Genomic DNA, 22036 nt, shown 5'->3' with positions numbered 1-22036 from the left:
AGAAGCAATGAAAGAAACTGATAACCTGACTGGCCTGAGGCTGGGGGTAGACTGCTCCACACCTTGAGTTTGTCTGGGGATTTTGGGGCGAGAACTGTACCCCAAGCCTCTTAAAAGGTTAGATAGTTAGGGGGTATATTAACCTGTGAAGGGTACCTCCCCATTGTCTTTGGAGAAGGAACGGCCTCGACCGACATATAAGCTGGTTCTGGAGAGGCTGCCTCCTTTTGGGTGACTGGATGATCTTTCTGGGGGAGCTCTGATCCCCCCACTGAGAGAGTCGTTGGCGGCTCAATCATGGGGACTGTAAATAGTTGACTCTGTGCTGCTGGTTGTTGTGGCTCTTGGGGTACAAGCATTCCCAGCCCACTGGCCCGCATCTGATCAGTGCACCATGTTGAGCTAATCTCTCTGTGAGTGACAGGGTACCAGGGCATTGTTGTGCCCTTGAGTCACGGGGGAACTGCCCTGAGAGTACCCTGTCTATCACTTGAAAGAGCACTGGGTCATACCTTGTCTCTTTGCGAATGTCTGTGCTGCACTCTAGCAGTGCCCGGGTGATGTATCAGCACCCTATCCACTGAACCCAGTTTTTCCTTGTGAAAGGCGGTCCAAACTTCCATGTGCAGCTGCACTCCTATACTTAATTGTGTAATGGAGGGCTGTAAATATGTGGTCTGTGAGCAAGCCGAAATGGTGGCCATAGAGGTAGACATGGAACTTGAATATGCCAAATATGATTCACAGGGCCTCCAGTTCAATCCGTGCGTAGTTTTGTTCCGCTTTGCTTAAAGTTCTGGATGTGAATGCTATTGGCCTCTCTCGACCATTAGGCATAACGTGGGAAATCATTGCACCCACCTTGTATGGCGAGGCATCGCATGCCAACCTGAGTGGCAGTTTGGGGTCATAATGAGTGAGCACTCTGTCTGAGAGGAGCTGTTCTTTTGCTGTGCTGAATGCTTTTACACACTCCTGGGTCCATTTTCATTGTACGCCCTTGTGTAATAATGCATGCAAGGGACTGAGTGCAGTTGCCATGTTTTGGACAAACCTACCATAATAGTTTATTAGACCCAGGGAAGTGCGGCTGGCCTACATTGGTTAGGGCTGGGCCCTCTGCGATAGCGCAGACCTTTTCTTGAGATTTGTGTAGGTCTGTGACATTGATTATTTGCCCTTTGCACTGTTCCCTCTAAGCCGCACGTTTGCGCAATTGCACACTGCTCCAGTATTTTCCATTCCATTCAATGTTGTGCACAAAATAAAATTCAAACTGAACTGTAAATAAAATAAATGTGTTTAATTTAGCAATAGTTCAGCTTTGTTGTGCGCCGAGAATGCTGGAGCAGTGCACGATTCTGGAAACGCACAGCTTAGAGGGACCAGTGGCCCAAGGTATTCCAGTGAATTACTTGCATTTTTCAATAGTGCACATTGGGAAGCCCCTGAGGCACTTGATCCATGACTCGCTAGAAGATGTAGTGCCAAAAGGCAGTAGGTTGTAACTGAACATTCCTTTGTGTATTCTGATGATGAGGTATTTGAGTGAGCTCCTCTGAACCGGCACTTGCAAGTACCCATGCAAGAGATCCAGTTTGCTAAAGTGCTGCCCCCCCAGCTAGCAAAAAAAAAAAAGTATCTTCCATCCTGGGGATAGGATAATGTTCTGGACAGCACAGAGTGTGGGGTTTTATGGTCACTTTGAAGTCCCCACAAATGCGTACATCCCCCATTTTCTTTGTGATGGGCATGATAGGGGTCGCCCATTCCCTCAACTCTACTGGGGAAATCATTTCTAGCTGCTGTAGGCATTCAAGCTCTTCCTCCACCTTGGGCCTCTGTACATAAGGGACCACCCGTGCCTAACAGAAGTTGGGCTGATGATCTGGCTTGAGTGTCAGGGCTTCCTCAAAGTTCTTTAAAGTTCTTAGTTCATCTTTGAACACCTCTTTGTGGCTGTCCAGAGCTGTTCCCAAGGTGTCATCTTTCCGCATGTAATGAATGGATTTGGCTGACGCTACTGCTCTCCAGTTCAGTCTCACACTTCTCTACTCCCGGCCAAATAGGGGGGTACGTTACCTTTGAGCACATATAGGGGGAGCCGTGCACTTTGTTTATTCATCTGCACTGTGATTTTTACCACCCCGACTGAGCCCCAAATTCACAATATTCAGACATTTTCTTTAAATCCACAATGAACGGTGCAAATGACTTTCCCTCTGCTTGATGACATTAATAGAAGCAGGAAGCAGTATCTTTCGGCAATCACGATGGGTTTGGGGGAGAAATGGGCATGTAGGTCTTCCACAACCTGATCATAAGTTTCCCCCCTGGTTTCTCTGGGGCAATCGAGTTGCGCAACAATGCATACGTCATTGGCCTTATCATACTCTGGAAGCTTCCTGTCATCCTCTATGCCATTTGCCAGCACAAATTGTTCAAATCTCTCCACATATGTTGACCACTGCTCCGCTGCTTCATCAAAAATCCCCGACATAACTGGTGATCCCCAGGCTAACCGTCAACCAGCCGGCACAGCCGCAAGCAATGCTAATTAGCTGCTGCGAACTAGCGGGGATTCTTCACCACCCAAGCGTTCTTACAAGCCGCTGACTGACTCAACCTCCTAGCCAATTTGTTATGTTCCCAAAGTGAGTGTGCTTAAATACATATATTGTCGAGGCTTAACATATCCAAAAATGTTGGAGGCGAAGTCATGATATCCTTTTGCCATATTGAAATTACTTTGACACACTGGTGAGGAGAATGAAAGATACGGCCTCAACCACAGCACAAATAAACACTATTAACCCCCTGGTGGCACCCAGGGAAATGACAATAGCAGACAAACACAATCCAATACATCACAGAATGGACTTGGTATACAAATAAATGCAAGACCACAACCACGATTTTAATTCTACAAAAATGAGACAAGCATTCATATTAAGATATTAAGTGACTTATTCTTTTCTTTTTCTTGTTATCCTCTTGATGAGCAACCAGTATTAAAATTAAAACACCAGAATTATAATTTTGAAAACAACTTAGTTTGTTTTTACATAGTTTTACAGAGGAGTACGCCACTCGCCACAGTCTACACCACTCTATACTTTCATTTGTTGAGAATGGGCATGAACTTTTTAAAGCACATGGAGGGAGCATTGCACATTTACTCTAATCATTAAATCTTGCTGGTGTAAAAGAAACTTTTTTTTATGGGCCAAGTATGTTCCTTTATATTGTATATGTGTGAATGTGTGAGTGAGAGACAGGAATTCTGATGAGATATGAAACATTACCAGTAGTGTGTAATATCAGTAATATGTATGCTTCAACCTAAATAAGGAATGAGACGGCCTTTTAAGAGTCGAGGAATGGAGAAGAAGTATGATGGTGCCCGTTTTTAAGAATAAGGGTGATATGCAGAATTTCGGTAACTTTAGAGGGATGAAGTTGATGAGCCATATACTGAAGTTATGGGAAAGAGTAGTGGAAAATAGACTGAGAGCAGAAGTCAGCATTTGTGAGCAACAGTACGTCTTCATGCCTAGAAAGAGTACTATAGATTCAGTATTTGCTTTGAGAATGCTAATGGAGTATAGAGAAGGTCAGAGGGAGCTGCATTGTAATTTTGTCGAGTAAGAAAAAGCATACGACAGGGTGCCGAGAAAGGAACTCTAGTTTTGTATGAGGAAGTCTGGAGTGGGAGAGAAGTATTTTAGACTGATGCAGGACATGTATGCTAGCTGTGAGACAGTGGTGAGGTGTGCTGTAGGTGTAACAGATAGTCTCAAGATTGAGGTGGGACTTCATGAGGATCAGCTCTGATCCCATTCTTGTTGCAGTGGTGATTGACAGGCTGACAGATGAGGTTAGACAGGAATCTCCATGGACCATGATTTTTGCAGACAACATTGTCATCTATAGGAAGAACAAGGACCAAGTTGAAGAAAATCTAGAGAGGAGGAGGTATGCTCTGGAAAGGAGAGGAATGAGTATTAGTCGCAGCAAGACAGAATACATGTGTGTGAATGAGAGGAACCTGGGTGGAACGGTAATGCTACAGGGAGTGGAGATAAAGAAGTTGGAGGATTTCAAGTACAGGGTCAACAGTCCAGAGCAATGTACAGTGTGGAAAAGAGGTAAAGAAACAGATTCAAGTAGGTTGTAATGGATGGAGAAAAGTGTCAGGTGTTCTATGTGATAGAAGACTATCAGCTAGAATGAAAGGAAAGGTGTACAAGACAGTTGTGAGACCAGCGATGCTGTGTCATTTAGAAGCAATGTCATTGATGAAAAGACAGGAGGTGAAGCATGAGGTCGCAAAGATGAAGATGTTGAGGTTATATTTGGGAGTGATGAGGATGGATAGGATCACAAATGAGTCCAGCAGTGGGACAGCACATGTTAGATGTTTTGGAGAGAGGGTCAGAAAAGTGAGACTGAGATGGCTTGGTCATGTACAGAGGGCTAGTGAATATATTGGTTGATGGATCCTGGAATTGGAGCTGCCAGGCTGGAGGTCAAGAGGAAGACCAAAAATAAGATTTATGGATGTAGTGAGAGGATATGAAGTTAGTTGGTGTGAGAGAGGAGGATACAGAGAATAGGGTTAGATGGAGGAGGTTGATTTGCTGTGGTAACCCCTGAAGGGAAAAGCCAAAAGAGAGAGAAGAGGACAAATCTTTCTCACAGCAGTGTCAGCAGTTATAATGTCAAAAATAAATATGAATATGAATAAAATTAGAGAGACAGAAGACAGAAGATAGTAAGACATCCACGAATAAATGGACATCAGGGAGACCAACAACAACATCAGGGCTAAGAATGGACAACATAATGGAATAGTAAGTGTGAAAAATAGACAACCAGAACGACAATATAAATAGAATGACAATAGCAATGACAAGAATAAAATAAACAAACATGGGCAGGATGTATGCAGACTGGGATCAACAAGGATAAGAAAGACAGCAGAGTTAGGGCATTACATGTGAATGGGTGAAGTAGTAAATGGGGTGAGGTAGTGAGGTTGCGGTTGCAGCACAAATGCACCTCAGGCTGGTCAGAGTTGTGAGCCGTCCAGACTGCTGTTATACAGTCTGATGGCTGTGGGTACAAAGGAGTGTCTGAAGCGTTCAGTTCTGCACTGAGGTGGGATGAACTGTTGGCTGACGGAGCTGCCCATCAGCCACAGCTTGTTGTGCAGAGGGTGGGAAGGATTGTTCAGGATAGCTCTGTTTGTCTTTCAACCTCCCCACTGCCACCAGTTGAAGATGGTCCAGGTTCAGTACCATCACCAAGCGGGCTTTCCTCACTATCTTGTTGAGTCTGTTGACCTCATCAGTCCTGGCACCGCCCCACCAGCACACTATACTGAAGAAGGGTGCGCTGGCTACCATAGGCTGGTAGGAGGTCTTGAGGAGCCCGCTACAGATGGCAAATGACCTCAGTCGACCCCCTGCTCTGACCCTTCCTGTAGAGTGCATCAGTGTTGTGTGACCAGCGTTGTTAATGTGGACCCCAAGGTACTTGCAGGAGTTCATCATCTCCGCCTCTTCACCCTGGATGGTGATTGGTACCTGTCTCCTCCGATTCTTTCGGAAGTCCACAACCACCTCCTTGGTCTTGGAGATGTTGAGTAGGAGGTGGTTCTGGTTGCTCCAATCAACAAGACTCGCGATCAGACCTCTGTACTCCCCCCTTATCATCACTGATGCATCCAATGATGGAACAGTCATCGGAGAACCCTTCCTCTTGTTGTAGCATCTTTGTGCCACTGATTAAGGACATTAGACTTCGACTGTCTGTGATTACATTTGCTTTAATTGCAAAATTACTAAATAATGATACCTTTATAGAATCTGTTGAAGTTATCGTTTGTCTTTTGACGCATGTATATCCCCAGGGGAAGATTTTTCCGCCACAAGTAGAATGAAGAGTGTGCAGGACATAGCACAAGGGTCAAGCCCGACTGTATTTTAGGTAACGTTTTGAATATACAGCAACCAAACATCAAAGATTCGGAATCTCTTAGATAAATTTGGCTTCTTCAACAGCTTCTTCACTGGATTCTCGTGAATATATGTTTCTGAAGTATTGTACATCTGTATTACACCCTGATAAAATGGTCAACACCAAAACATTTTAATTTTTAATTCTGTTAAATTGTATGTATTCATAGGCTTCATCGCAGTAACTTTTGCACTGGGTAACTGGTTTATTGAAGAGAGACCCTCAAGAATTTAAGAAGAATAAGAATAACTTTTGGTTTGTGATGCATTTGTAGAGGGGATGGATAAAAAGTGTGTGTAATTTGGAGTGAAAGTATAACAACAGCAGTTTTTAGACAAGCACCTAGTATTACCATAGCTGATGCATTATTTTTTCTGCAACTTACTTCCAACTTTGTCCTGATACAGACATTATCAACTGATGTAATAACATCTCACATAATAATTCTCGCATGTCTTAGTGGATTGGGGGCTCTTTACAGCCCAACGGACATATCACTCCTCTCCAAAGTTTTTGGCAGTAGTTAGAGCTCTTGGCTTAATATCAAGCCTCCCAGAGCTGAGAACAAGAGTACAACAGAGTTCAATAGGGCTTCACAATGCAATCAGTATAGCAGAGACCCAAGTGAAAATTAAAATTAAATCCTGTGTGATTTTTACCAGCTTCAGACGCTACAAGTTAACCCATCTGACACTGCACCTGAAGTCACAACTTTGTGACTGTCATCTACCTAACACACCAATTCATTGTCTTTATGAGGATGTTTTAAGGTTGGTATTGATATAGTAATTGTTGGCACATTGTGTGTGAAAGTTTTATGAGTGAGGCACTGGAAGCTCATGTAGGTTGGATTAGTTTAGAAAAAAGAAGTACAAGGTCTTACTTGTAGTTTTGATTAATGCTGTTAAAGTTATCATTTAAAAATGATATGTATAAGAAAACAAAAATGTTCTTGTTGTATTTCAATACTTTCATGTAATTCAAATCCTTTCAACAATTTCTGTACTTATTACACAGCCCCAAAGCAATGTAGATACATGGCTCGGGCTTCTTTACATGGAGTGTTCACACTGCTTTACTGACCTAACTTTTTTTACTCCCTTCTACCTGACTTTCAGTGTGCTGGCTAACACCTGATTCGATCTTTATAGATGCGTCATTGAAATTCTGTGCAGACATGAGGCCTGTGAAGCACAGTGAGAACTGCTTTGAAGGCTATTCTGCACTACATGAACATTTGGAAAGTTTGCAAACTATACAGGATTCAAGCTTTTCACCCATTTTCAACATTAATTTCAATCCCAAATTTATTGAACTAACACGCATGTTCATTGAAGAAAAATCAATGTACAGACGAGGGATAGTGAATATATTGGTAGACGGATGCTGGAATTGGAGCTACCAGGCAGGAGATCTAGAGGAAGACCAAAAAGAGGATTTGTGGACACGGTGAGAGAGGATATGAAGGTTGTTAGTGCGAGGAAGGAGGATGCAGAGAAAAGGGTTAAATGGAAAAAGTTAATTCGCTGTGGCGACCCCTGAAGGGAAAAGCTGAAAGGAAAAGGAGAAGAAGAAAAAGATTGTGCAGCGGTATTCTTTCTTTTGCTATTCTCATAGGCATATTAATTGCAATATATGCTGCATTCTGACAATTCTGTCATTAAAAGATTTTCAAGACTCATCTGATTTGGAATTGGGTAATCATGTCTTGACCATGGTCATTAATTGACAGTTTCTAAAGCATTTAACAGGAGAAGGCATATGAACAATAAAATTCCTTTCCGCACTTTGCCAATAATCAATTGGCTTTTCAAATGCCCAAAACTGGTTAAAGTGGTCTATGATGGAATTGAAGTGTTTGACATAAATTCATGATCCTAGTTTAAACACAAATATAAATATTCAAATTGGTTTAAGTGGTTAGAACTGTTGTTTCAGATTGATCATGTCTTAAATCTAGTTGACATGATGATGAGCTGCAGGCCAAACACCATTGTGATAGAGGTTATAGAAGCCTGCTGATGATGGCTCTTGATTTGACCTCTCCTTGTCCACATCTGGGACACAGCCTGTTGGGTGGGCATGCTTGTTTTGAGTGTTTGTGTTTCTTGCCAAAAGCTGGAAAATTCTTGTGCAGGTTGGGCTGAAGTAGAAGGAGAATCTCGTAAGGGAGGTAAACAAATGGTAAACACCCTGGTTTTTGTATGGTAGAGGTCAAAGCATTGTACAGCATAATTTAAACCACTTTCTATTATTGACTTTGGTATTATCGAAACGTTGGAGGGATATGCACAATCCAAACAAAATTGTCAAGCCTTGCGATATAAATTATCAATTGCAGTTTTGCTTATTTTGAGGAACTGCAGATAATACGTCTTGCAAATATTACAAAAACCAAAAAGTGTGTTGTGTCTGTTATTTTCTTGATCCTCATGTTGTAACTTTTATGTATTAGCATTTCATCACCCTTGTGTAAATTTAATTACTTAAGGATGAGAAACAGTCAGTTGTAGATATTAGTTATTTTATTATTTTTTGAATGATAAATAAATAGCATAATAAATCAGCATGTTCAGGGATACATACACGTGTGTGTGAATGTGTATGTGTATATGGTATATTATATATATATACACAGTATATATGTATATATTTTCACATAGTATATATACACACACACACACACACACACACACACACACACACACACACACACACATATATATATATATATATATATATACATACATACATACTTACTTTGAAGTGTGTCGCTTACACTTATTCTTTAATTTGACTGTTTTTTTATCGTGGGATATATATTTGGGAATGACATTTGTGGTATGATAGTGGTTCTTGGTTTATGTTACCATTTAATCATAGTTCATTGGAGAAGGTTACATCTTCTTGGTAAAAGTGCTGCCATATTAGCATGGTGCCCTCCAACTTTGGTGCACCTACCACTCAAAGGGGCATGGGAGTTGACCTTGAAGTTGGTGTATGAGGGTTTTGAATAAAACATTGCTGCAAATTACTCGATGGACTTAAGGACTATTCTGTGAACCATGTACTGCACTACTGCACCGTGCGGGTACAGTATTTTATATTCCCCCTCAATGTAGCAGGAGGAGGCTTGGCCTTGGTTTTATAAATAATCCACTGTGCTGTGTGCTTTGGACACTGCCTTTTAGATCGTAAAAAATATAGCCCAAAGTCTTCTAGGCATGAAAACAAAAACATTGCTAGGAGAGAGAATTTTCTTGTCCTTAAGAAAAAAAAAAAGAAGATAAATTGTAATATATACAAATGTTCGGTTATATTTACCTTCATATGAGAGACAGATTTGATTAAAATTCACTTTAAAGAACATTGATTGAACCGTGTTGTCCAGCTTCCCTGTATTTATTTGCATCTGTCCTTTCACTGAATTTATGCATACACACAGCATTACTGAAGAAAAATACAAAAATACCATAAACCTGAGTATAATTTAATTTCCCCTCGCATATGGTGGTGCAATGGTTAGTCCTTTAGCCTCACAGCACAAAAGACCCTGGTTCAATTCTGACAAGGGGCCCTTTCTGTGTGGTGTTAGCATGTCCTCCTCATGTCCTGGTTTTTCCCCACAGTCCAAAAACATGCAGTATTTCGATTGGAAAAAAATTGTGTGTGTGAGTCAGTGATTTTTTTGTCTATCTGTATTTGTGGCTATAAGATTGACAGGGGAACAGTCCAGTGTGTATCTTTCGAGCCTTTCGCTCGGTGATAGGCTCCAGCATCCCCTGCAACCCTGAGTGCAGGATAAGCGGCAGATAATGGATAGATATTACTTCAATCGTTTTCAAGGCGTAAGTAAAAAAAAAAAAAAAAACAGGGTGGAATTGTTTAATGGCATTTGGTTTGTGGTCACTCTTGTTAATCTGTATTCTTAATGCAGACCTTGGGGATCAACTCACACAAGTATTGATAAGCAATATGAGCTCCTTGTAAAGTGAACACTTTAGTTTAATTTTCATTTTCTTTTTCTTGCCTAAAATGTAACTCTTTTCTTCTTGCTGCTTTGTAGTGTTGAGCTTGTCTTGACTGGAAAGAAGATGTGATTGCCTGATTATTGACAGAATGTTGTCAGCTTACTTGTATTTGCATTATCTTCAATTTGTAGTCACATAGGTATAAGGCAATAAAGCCATGTTCGTTTTCTGACCGCTTGAAACAGTAGTTGAAGAAAATACAGAGAGGAAAGCTCTCAATGTGTACTGTTCTTGAACACTTTTCATGCTCTCAATTGCAGTTCTAGACACCACTCAAAGGACAGAATGAAAGTAGTAGGCTGATTGAAAGTCAGGTAAAAGGTAGATGTAAAGAGAGTTATTTAGAAAAAGGTAAAACAGAGAAAGGGGCAAAATGCTTTGCCACAAGGTCTGATGGGAAAATCCCACTGAGCTGGAAGCCCCGTGCCCTGGTTTTGAGATGAAATGTCTTATCTACCGACAGCAGGACTGTGTCCTTTAAACAAGGCTTGGGGAAATTCATTGTCCAACCATCCAGAATCTGAACTGATCTGTGTTCCATTGCCCTTTACTATTGCTGCCACAGACTGCCAAACTTCAGATTGTGTTTAATGGAAAATTGCTCATTCATATAACCTGTGTGTGCTGTTTTTTTGAAAACCTTTGCATCATAATAATCATTGTGACCTTGCTTCACATCACATTGACATCAGAAGGGGAAGCACTGGATATCAGACATCATATCGCAAATTGTCTGTAGACAGTCTTTGAGCCATCATTGTTTTAATTTCCCTCTCCTATATCTACTCAGTCATAATGGGCAGGAAATTAAGTTAAAACAACTTGATATGCTCAAGGTTTGTTTGATTGATGTCACAGTGTTTTCAATGTAGTGATTCACTAACCATATCTATATGATTTTACTATCTGCTATCAATAAATTCCACTCTATGTTGAAGCTGCAATGAAGCACTGATAAATTGATGGTGCTCCCGTCTTTCTTTTGGATCAATAGTTAATTGTAATACCTCACTCAGTATTACATGAGATTGGGGAAAAAGGAAGCAGAGAAGATTGCAAATAAGATTGCATATGTAAATATCCTTGAAAAGAAGAGGCAAAAACAGATGGCATAGCAGCACAAAACTTTGAATAGAGGAAACAGACAGTAAACTATATTTCTACTCCTGCTCCTAGGCTAGACGCATAGCTGCCAGGTGTTTTTTCAGCAACTTGACAAAGAAGTTGAATAATGTATCTATCTGTCTACCTTAGTGTGCAGTGCACTGGGCACTAGGGAAGCTGCCAGACTGTTATGGGCTCATTACAGGTGAAGATGACATGCCGAGGAGTGGCTGCATTGGCATTGTCTCCCTGTCTTGCTCTGGATACATGGGGCAGCACTTTGTATCTCCCTCTGGTCTACAGACTAGGAGACAAAGGTGAAAAGAGAGAAAGGAATGAACCTCAATGTTGCCTTAACACCCTCAAATGAAATTGACAGGCTCACTGAAGTAATTGCTCCTGGCACTATTTTCTTTGGCAGGAAATACTGTTATCGACAAATAGAGGATTCAATAAGCGGCAGGAGATGAGACTCTCCGCTGTGGTCAAAAGGCTATGTCTGGCCACTACTGTTGAGGTTGCAGTATTTCCTGATTCTCCGCAGCTGTGCCTCAACCTTTTTTTGCTTGATGTATCTTATTTTTTACTCTTTACATAATATTGGTCAGAGAAACAGCTTCCGAGTAGCCAGCAGGTTACCCACCCTCCCTCTCCTCAGATTATGTTTCTGCCTGGGTGGTAGTGTAACATTGATATGATCCCAAAGGACTCCACTGATTTGGGTTTACAGTCAGTGTAAGGATCCTAGAGGTCAAAGGCTGTGTTGAAAACAGATCTCTGCCTTTTATATACATAGGGGTTTGACTGTTATTGGTGAAGACATAATAATTGAAATAATTAAATGAAAAATAATAGTCATACTGTCCAATGCATAACAAAATGTCAGTGAAAATTCATAGCAAAAAATCAGGTACCACAAGAAGCTTTTAGTAAGAAAGTTAATTCTATTATTCTATACATTGATACAAAAGATAAATATTTTACAATGGTAACATTGTACCTTGTGAGTACATTGGTTCCTTGGTTTTAAGAATTTTAATCTACCCAGGTACCCATAATCCGCTCACAGCAGGCGGCAAGCGGGGGGGGATTCAATGTATCCCACCCCGCTCCGGCTCACCACCGCTTTCCCTTCAACCATTGAGGTTGATGTAGAGCTGGAGGTTCTGGTTCAATTCCCAGCTCCTTCTGATAGTACTTCATATTCAAGAACAGCAGCTCCCTTTATTGCCTCTTTTTTCCAGTATAGTACAGACCAATGATCTTGCCATATGGGACTGCAAAGGAAAATCAAGAACATGCATGTGTTGTTCATGCTTCACTACAGTCTTTTGCACCCTTTACTTTGATTCTTTGTATTAAAAAAGAAAAAAAACACAAAAACAAAACTCAGAGAACCAATGATGAGTTCAGCATGGTTAGCTTGATGTGTTTATCTCAGCTTTTCATTTGTTCATCAACACAAAATTTGTTTATAAATGGATTTATTCCAGAAGAGTTCTCTATGTTAACCGAGGTAATACTCCAAGTACTCTGCTGATGTTTCCATAACAAGGCAGGTTTGTCATAACATATTCATACAGTAATAAAGTGAACTTTTTCAAAATAAGTTTTTTATTAACATTGCTTACACAATAGGAATGCTCACATTGAAAGTTTCTAGGTTAGGATATTTGTATTCAACCATTTTGACATTACGTTTTTTCAGCCTTAGATCTCTGCAGTTTGGATTCAGTATGGTTTTTATGGTAAAATTGGAATGGGTAAAATAAATCAATAGACCTGAACTCCGATTAAGAATGAACAATTTCCTTCCTTTAGGATCTAATTGTCTTTTCATTATTTGATAACATAGTTCTTAGACGCTGAACAACCCAAACTAGTCTTGCACTTGCACTTATATATTATATATTTTATATATCTTCTTATATATCTTCTTATATATCTTCTCATATCTTCTCATTATTTTATTTCCCAGACTAGCTTTTTGTTATCTTTATCAAAAAGCATCAAGACAGCATGGCAGAAATACACAACTTGGAGTTTTGAGTTGGGCGGCATGGTGGTGCAGGAGTAATCTTAATAATAAAGTTAATTATCCTCTTCTCATTCTTTAGTAAATGCTTTAGTTCAATGAGACGCAAGTAGGAAATTCCAGTCCCCCAATGGAACTTAAGCAGAGGATACATTTCATTTTGCTATAGGCAAGGATCCTAGTAAGAAAGACAGATGTAAACATCTTATGGAGGGACACAATTTTTTCTTTTGTCAAATTGTAGCCAAAAAAACAGATGACACACCTGTATTCATGCTCTTCTAACATCCATTACATTTTGAAATCTTAATTGTGTTTGTCATTAATTTCCTGATATCAGGTTATACCTAAAGCAGATCATTATTGGTAATTTGTGCATGTAAGCCTTCGTCTTCTTTTTCCCAGTAAAAGCAGTTCTTTAATGTTGATTGTGTATTGCAAGAGAACACCAGGCTTCTTTTTTTTCTAAAGAAATGAGATAGCTTATTACTCCCCAAACTGCCTATTAGCACAGCTGTCCAGGCATAAACACAGTGCATCTGACTGTACTAATCAGTCTGGATGAGGCATATCTGGTGCTGTTTTCTGCAGCAGGTGTCCTCGTTTTATTTTTCCTTTTATCATAAACTCCACTTTCACCTGACATTTGTCTTATTTTCAGAAAATTAGTATTGTGATTTCAGATTGATTTGCAATTTGGTGCTGCTCACTCACCACGGCAGCAGTATTGATGGTCAGTGCGGGGTGCTTGGTGTGGCTCTCTGGAAGTCAACAACAATCTCTCTTGGTCTTGCTGAGGCAGGGGGTTGTTGTCTCTGCACCACATGGTTAGAAGGTTGACCAACCGTTAGAGGGTTGCTGCTTGAGATGTCGTTGCCGACTCATACTGCTTGTGGCCTCTGACAGAAGAAGTCCAGCAGCCAGTTGCGGATTTTGTTGTTGAGCCACTGGTGTTGTAGTTTGGAAAATAAATCAATCAATAAAAGTACATCTCATCATAATCTCATCATATATATGTGATGAGACACATCACACACACACACACACACACACACACACACACACACACACACACACACACACAAACATCCTTTTAAATGTTCATGAACTCTTGATTGTTCCTTCCTTCACTTGGATTAAGATCTTTGTTTTCTTGTTTGTCATGTTGTCTTGTTTTGTTGAACAAACTCAGCGAGTATATCATCAGTAATGAATAATTACTGATGTTATTATTACTTTAAGTTGACAGGAGTGTGTGTCACACTGAATTCTCGACATCCTGTGGCATGGTTTGTATAGCAGGTGTAAATGTCCTGTTGAAATTTTGCTTGCAGGGTGGACTAAGGAACAGCAAGCATGAAAGCACACTTTCATCCCAGGAGTATGTCCATGAGCTTCGTTCTGGTATCACAGAAGAAAAGCTTCTAAATTGCCTTGAGTCCCTCAGGGTATCTCTCACCAGTAACCCTGTTAGGTAAGTAACTCAAGCTCTTTTCAAAAGCTCTTTTTTTGAATTGGCATATATGGAAAGACTTAAATTGATGACAGTGGGGCATAAAACTAGGTATCACGAGGTTCCTAATGCCCTAGTTGTTTAGCTGCTACTAAAGTTTAATTATGCTTTGTCATGATTTCGTTTTTGGAACATTATTTGATCAGTGATCAGCAGTAACTAATTGAGTGACCTGATATTTTCTTCTTTTCTTCCTTGTGTTGGATGTTTTTTCATTAAAAAATTCCTTGGCCCTTTATTGTTGATCACATCTGAAAAAACTGTTTCATCAACTGAAGCAATTATTGGATTTTTATGTTAAGAGGAAACAGTAAAGTTGAGCTGAATAAACTGTGTTTAAACATGTGTAAACAGCATGTGTTACCAAAAGTGTTGATTTATGTTGAGTCAATGATTTATTAGCCAAATATTAAGCATATATAAACAATTTAAAACACATATATTTTACATGTACTCCTAAGTTATATTGGTCTGAGAAAATGGTTATATTTAGTTATATTTACAGTGTAATGTGAGGGATTGGGTGCTATCATAATCTAAGGGGTAATGAGATTTGTGGCAATAAAAGGAAGATGAGCTGTTTGGCTTGATTAATGCCTCGGTCATCTGATAGTTACACTAGTTAATATGCTGGCCATGTTTCTTTGTTATAATAATAATAACAACAACAACAACAACAACAATAAAAATAACAATAATAATTTGCCAGGGGGAGGAAAGACAATGAAGACGAAGGCTAGTTCAACTTAATTCCTTAACCAAACTAACGAAGGGACGTAGACCAAGCCCCTAGCTATCAGTCCTTTTGGGCGAGAGGCTCCGCCCCGTGTGCCCTCCCTCCTTAGTCCTGCACTGGGGGCTTGAGCAGCCTGCCATAGCAGCTACTTTGCTGCTCTGCCCCCCCCTCCCCCGCTTGAGAAACAGAACGTTGAACTTGTGGAGGCACTGTGGGGCTCCTGGAAGGAGGGCAGCCCTGATGGGGAACCTGGGCCAGAAACATAATTTTATCCGCCCCCCTGTACTTTGTATTAAATCTGCCCAGCGTGATTTGCTTTCTATGCTCAGGTCAGTGGTGAGCATCATGTAACACATGCAACCAACACAAAAAACTAGCCGACATGAGCTCTGCAGACACGAAAGACCGCTGAAAACAGTGGGAAATGGTGCCTGGAACCCGAGTGCTCTTGGACAAAAAAGGATGAACAGCTGGAAGCTTTGGAGGAACTGAGCTCTCAGACAAAAATTCCCCCGAAACACGGAGCTGACCTAGAACAAGCTCAGCCAGCAATGCATCAAGGTCCTCTGGAGCAGAACATAGCCAAGCATAACCCAAGATAAATGGCCCACCCAGCTGCTTCGAGTGACCTTTGGAACCACTCACACAATCCATTAGCATGAGGATGGTATGCAGTCGTACGTTGTACCTTCACACCCAACAGCCTTGCAGGTGCTGACCAGAGCTCTGACATGAATTGCATACCCCCGTCTGAGGTGATATCCAACAGAGTGCCAAAACAGATGACCCAGGAGGAAAGAGGACAGACAGCAGGGCAGCCTCTGGCCAATTGGTGGTCTAATCAACCATTGTGGGCAGGTGTTTAAAATCCTGCAAAGGAGGTAGATGGCCCACCAGGTTGACATGCACGTTTGAACCGCCTTGCTGAAGTTGGAAACAATTCGAGGGGCGACCTAGTGTGTTGGTGAGCCTTAGCATGCTGGCACATGACACAGATGCCCACACCTTGATGTCCTTGCGGAGGCCAGGCCAAACAAACTTGGAATTAACCAACTTCACTAACGCCCAAACTCCAGAGTGCAAGAGGAAGTGAATTTTGTCTTAGGGTCAACTACGCCTGGCCACTGGAACCACGGGGTGAGGACTGACAGTGGAGATATCAGATAGAAGGGCAGGACTACCTTCCCTTGACACTGCGTCCTCGAGCTTGACTTTGTCACTTTGGACATCGCAAATTTCAGTGGTTTAGGGTCCACATAAGCTGTGAAAGAGTCGCCTTCCAGCAGGAACCGGAAATGACGCAACTCCTCGCCAAAAATGCTGTAATTGCATTTACTATCTCATAGCTTGCAGCTAAAAAGTGCAAGTGGTTGCAATTTGTTCACCACACATTGCTCAACTACAGCCCTCACGGCTATCTTAGACAATAAATCATCAAAACAATGGACGCCATGGGTGTGGGATGGTAAGGAGGTCTGCGCTGGTCTGGGTGTGCTAAACCCCTTAAAGGCCTGGACATGTTAGGTAGTCCAGACAACCGGATTGTCTGCCTTCTTAAGTCGCAAAATCCCATAAAATGGCTGAAAGAGGTTGTCAATGTGTGGGAGGAAACTGTTATAAAAATTACCATGCCCAAAAACTCCTGCAGTGCCTTGACTGAGGCTGGGTGGGGAAATTCTGGCAGTCCAAACTGACACTAGGCCGGGTTAACAATCAGGCTGTACTCTACTAAGGGACAGAAAACCTGTGCCATGTGCCCCACGTGCCCTCAGCTGATGGGCTGGCCACCAACATGTCGAGCGAAAAAAACCCAAAGTCAAGGTCACACAACACTGAGTTCATCAACCTCTGAAAGGCTGCCCCCTTCAAGCCAAAAGGCATGCGCATTACTCCAAAAGGCCAAATTAGTGATCACTGCAGTCTTGGGCACGTCATCCGAGTGCACTGGAACCTGATGATAACCACGTAACCAGGTCTAACTTTGTGAAAATAGTGGTACCTGGCAGCCGTATTGAGAAGTCCTGTATGTAGGGACTGGGAAAGCAGTCGTTTGTGGTAACATTCTTCAAAAGGCGAAAGTCGCCGCAGGGCTTCTATGACCAGTTGGCCTTGTGAACCATGTGAAGCCCACAAGCTATTGGACTGCCTCACTATCCCCAGGCACTCCATGGTGGCGAACTCCTCCTTCGTCTTGGCCAATTTTACTGCATCAAGCTTGCTGCGTCTGCTCAAAAACAGGCAGTTTCACAGTGGCAATGAAATGGTCTATACCATGTTTAGCAGCAGCAGTAGAACAGGCAGGTGTAGTGATCAATGGAAAATCATCCAGCAAGCGATGAACAACTTCACCCAATACTACAAAGTCAGTGCGTGTTAGCGTCCTGACCCTCCCTGTTGCAACTGGAAACGTGATGGAAGACACAGCATCAATTAAACGGCAATTTGTGACATCAATGAGCAGACCATTAGTGCACAGGAAATCCATGCCTAAAAGGAATAGTAATGGATCTGATTCCAAAGTCCCACTTGAAATGGCGCCCGGAGAAACAAGCAGACACTGACTTTGTGCCGAGTGTTGCAATGAACAAAGCCCATGTTCGTTCCAATGTGGCAGGAAGAGGAAAGATAATGGAGACTTTATTCCTCAACATCTTAACCAAACTAATAAAGAAACAAATTGTACCAGAAAAAACAAAGGCCCTATATATATGTAGAGAGAGAGTGTGAAAGAGAGAGAGAGAGAGAGAGATTTATTCATATATATAAAATAAATAGATAAGTCCCTCAGCAGTTATCTCTTGAGTGATCCTGGGGCAGAAGTCAGTCTCCACAGGCAGGAAACTGTGGGATATCAAGTCAGGCTTTCTCCTCAGAAAGGCCAACTGGTGCTCATTGAATGCAAGTGAGGTCAGACTTGCCCTGTGGGTGTTTTCAAATGGCTGAACCTTTGACCAGCATGCATGTAAGGGATCAGTACTTTATGAAGGAGTCACCTCCCCCAGTGTTTCTTTTTTTTCCTCTGAGGGAGCTTGTGTGACTGACCTGACACACAGTCAACATAACTTACCACTCAAGTAGAACAACTTTTTTTGTAAACAGCTGGTTTCCTTCCTTCTGGTATCAAATGTTTGTTTTGGAAATTAGTATTTCCTCTGACAAGGCGATTAACCTTCAGTGAGCATTTAGAACTATCTGAACACTAGGAATTGGACATGTTCTTTTACAATTTTTGTGGTTGTGCCCCCCTTTTTTTCATTTAATAAGAATAGCTTTTCTGGAAGAATTTTCAGACATTTAACTTTTTTTTTTCATGAAAAACATTCAAGTTCTTTGACTTTACTTAAACATAAGTTATGGCTTAAGTGTTTAACTATTTAGAAAGATTGCAGGATAGGATCAATGTACCTGACTAAATGTATACAAACGAGTTATTTTCCATTTTTATAGTTAAAAAGTACTTGAAAACCTGGAGCAACAATTATATATATTTTAATAAAACGTTTTGATCTTTTGATAGCCCTTTGGCTAATATTTCAGAGTACCATCAAAATGAAAGACTTCTTCTAGAGTTGCACTGAGTGTTATTTGTTTTCCTTGGTTTTAGATATTAAGTAATTCTGCACCCAGTACATCCCAAGTATAGGTATTGGGTTAGATACCTGAGACTCCCTGGAATGTAAAATATTCATTTCCTGAAAAATCACATTTTTCGAATATTTATATAAACAGCTGCCAATCATTCTGTCAACCGCCAATCATTCTATCAACCTTTAACACAATTATCATGAACATCCTTGTAATGGGCTCAGTCCATTGAAACAAACAAATAATAATAAAAAAAAAAAAAAACACAAAACCCCACATTTTTACACTATGTTCATGTAAGCCTGTCCAGTATTTTCTGTACATGCTATAGAAAACCATTACAATGGCAATAGTAGAGCACTTCACTATGGTTATGCTTTTCAAATTCACATTTTCTTTCTCTTTATTAAAGTCCTGTATGGCCTGAACTCGACTCCCCCTCGCCAATTTGTCCAGCTCCTCTGGGGGAGTCCTGAGACCCATCAAGCATAGCCAAGAGACATTGCCCCCCGTGTCCTGGGTCTTCCCTGAGGCTCCCTCCTAGTGGGATATGCCCAGAACACCTCACCAGATAGATGTCCCCGTTGACTGAGTTTTTCACCTTATCTCTAAGGGAAAAAAACGACACTGTATGGAGCCACTTATGTCCATCATCTTGGTCACTAACTACAGCTAATGACCATAGGTGAGCATAGGAGCATAGTTTGGGTGGAAAATGGAGAGTGTTGCCTTTAAGCTCAGCTCCTTTTTTACTGCAACGTCTTGACTCCTGCCGGTTCTGCACCAATCTGCCTGCCAATCTTAAGCTCCATTCTCCCAACACTTGTGAATAAGACACTGAGATACTTGAACTTGTCAACGTAGGGTAGGATCTCATCCCAGCTGCTTCAAGGTTGGCTGCAAACCACTCTTGTGAGAGTTGGAGATGATAGCCAGATGAATTCAACAGAAGCTCCAGAAATTCTGTCCATAAAGGTTAAGAACATAATTGGTGACAAAGGGCAGCGCTCTCCAAACCTCCGACTCCAAACCTCACTGGAAATAAATCTGATTTACTGCTGGCAATGCGGAACAAGACTGCCACCTTCCAACGGGCCTGAATGGTCCGTACCAGGGGTTCTCAATACTTCTTGGACATCTCCCAAGGGCCTCCCAGAGGGTCACACACAAATCTCCAGGTGTACAAAGTACATAAAGACTGGTCGGACAATTTCCCCTACACCCTCCACGGCCCTGCTAAAGGTATATACATGATCCATAGTTCAGAAGCCAGGAACAAAACCACATACCCCCTCGTGAATCTCTGTTTATCAGAGGGGCCCTTCTATCCAGGATCCCTGAATAGACCTTACTAACAAGGCTGAGGAGTGTGGTTCCTCTTAATTCGGAACACGTTAGAGACACGGCAGATAAAGTCCAGGAGTTGCTACACAGGTTTGTCAACCAAGAGAACCAACTCATTCTTTTTCCAATCAACCTGCTACATGGGGACACGGGGAGAACATACAAACTCCACACAGAAAGGTCCCCTTGTCAGACCAGGGTCCTTCGTGCTGTGAAGCTGAAGCGCTTACCACAGTGCCGCCATGCCACGCATTGATTAAATGAATATTTGTAAATGTAACGAAAGATGGCTGACAAATTCAATAAAAGGAACAACAATAGCAAAAGAGTGTTTAATTGAAAACAATGCAGATAGTTTGATTAAATTTGTTGGAATTAAGTCTACATTTTGTCACTCCATGGAAAAGAACTCAGTCCAACGATATAATGCATTTCATTATGACCTTACTTATAGCCGCTTCAGCAGCTTTTAAGAAAAATAAATAACAGGCCTCACCAACAATTGTTACTGTGATTTAAAGTGTGTTGCTTACTATTGTGTTTGGTCTTTCCTGTGATGTTTTGGTGGACTTCTAATTTGCTCCCAGAGGCCTGTGTTTGTCTAATAGTTTAATTGGCGGGGCTGCACACCTGTTTGGCAGTGCAGGTAGACACAAGGCCATTTTGCTAGCGGCTTTATCTCTCAGGCTGTCCTGCGCAGGTGTGTGGCACAACGCCTATGCAGAGCAACCCACAGATGGCATTGCCTGAGGCACCCTCTGCCTAACTCTGTTTCCACTCTTGTCTTTTAAGTTCCCATGTTTATAACTTTCTCTTTCAGTCAAAACTCATCCACAAATTTACCTCTTACCTTTTGGATATTAATTTCAAAAACTGAAATACATTGAAATATAGTCATGTGACATACCTCGAGAGTTTACAGGCAACTATAATTTTCAATTCCTTTAGAGAACAGTCTCTAGATGAACCCAGGTTGTATGATGCTCCCCTACTTCAACCATCCCCTGCCCCTCATCCTACACTCAGTCACGGGGGATGCTGGAGCCTATCCTAGCTGTCATTGGGCAAGAGGCGGGGTACACCCTGGAGTGGTTGCCTGTCAATCGCAGGGCCACATACATAGATATATATTCCAGCCATACATATAGAAGGACAACCATTCACAAAATCAAAATTGGCTCCACACCTCCCATTATGCAGAATCTTAATGGTGGATGTTTTTTGAGGTTGTATTTTGTTGTGTTACTTTATGGGTCCAAAAGGTATTTGCTGACACAAGTTTTTCTGTGTGTCCAGATGCTCAAGGTGTGTGTGTTTGTGCTACACAAAGGTCTGCCTGTATCAGTCCCACAACCACTGCTCATTTGAATCCCTGCATGAAATAATAACATTGAGCTTTAAATGAATAGTGGTGGTTCTGTGGAAACTATATTTTGATCGTCTTTTCAAATACTAAGAAAAGAAAAAAATAACTTTGCAGTTATGTCTTTGGTTTTCAAATGTTTAGTAATAGTTGGTCTTATATCCTGGGTTCTTAATTTCTACTGACTCTGGAAATCACCAAAAAAGAGCTTTTTTTTTGCAATATACACTGCCTTGACAAGAATTTCATCTGGCGAGTGAAAGAATCCAGCCGCAATGCAAGTAACACAGGAATTGACAAAGAA

General features: G+C 41.3%; 1 protein-coding gene across 4 annotated transcripts in view; it reads left to right on the top strand.

Annotated features, from left to right (window-relative positions):
* Nucleotides 1-22036, top strand: part of diaph2 (diaphanous-related formin 2) — a 339738-nt gene that overhangs the window by 80280 nt on the left and 237422 nt on the right. For all 4 annotated transcript variants that reach the window (XM_086157743.1, XM_086157742.1, XM_086157744.1 and 1 more), the window contains one exon: nt 14526-14665. In XM_086157743.1, coding sequence (XP_086013869.1) covers nt 14526-14665 — 140 coding nt within the window. The remainder of the gene's footprint in view (nt 1-14525; nt 14666-22036) is intronic.

The sequence above is a fragment of the Fistularia commersonii genome, chromosome 13 (assembly GCF_037954325.1).
Source record: "Fistularia commersonii isolate RoL2024-O1a breed Wild chromosome 13, RoL_Fcom_v1.0, whole genome shotgun sequence".
Lineage (NCBI taxonomy): Eukaryota > Metazoa > Chordata > Actinopteri > Syngnathiformes > Fistulariidae > Fistularia > Fistularia commersonii.
The sequence above is the reverse complement of the archived record's forward strand: the minus strand, read 5'-3'. Positions and strand labels throughout refer to the sequence as shown.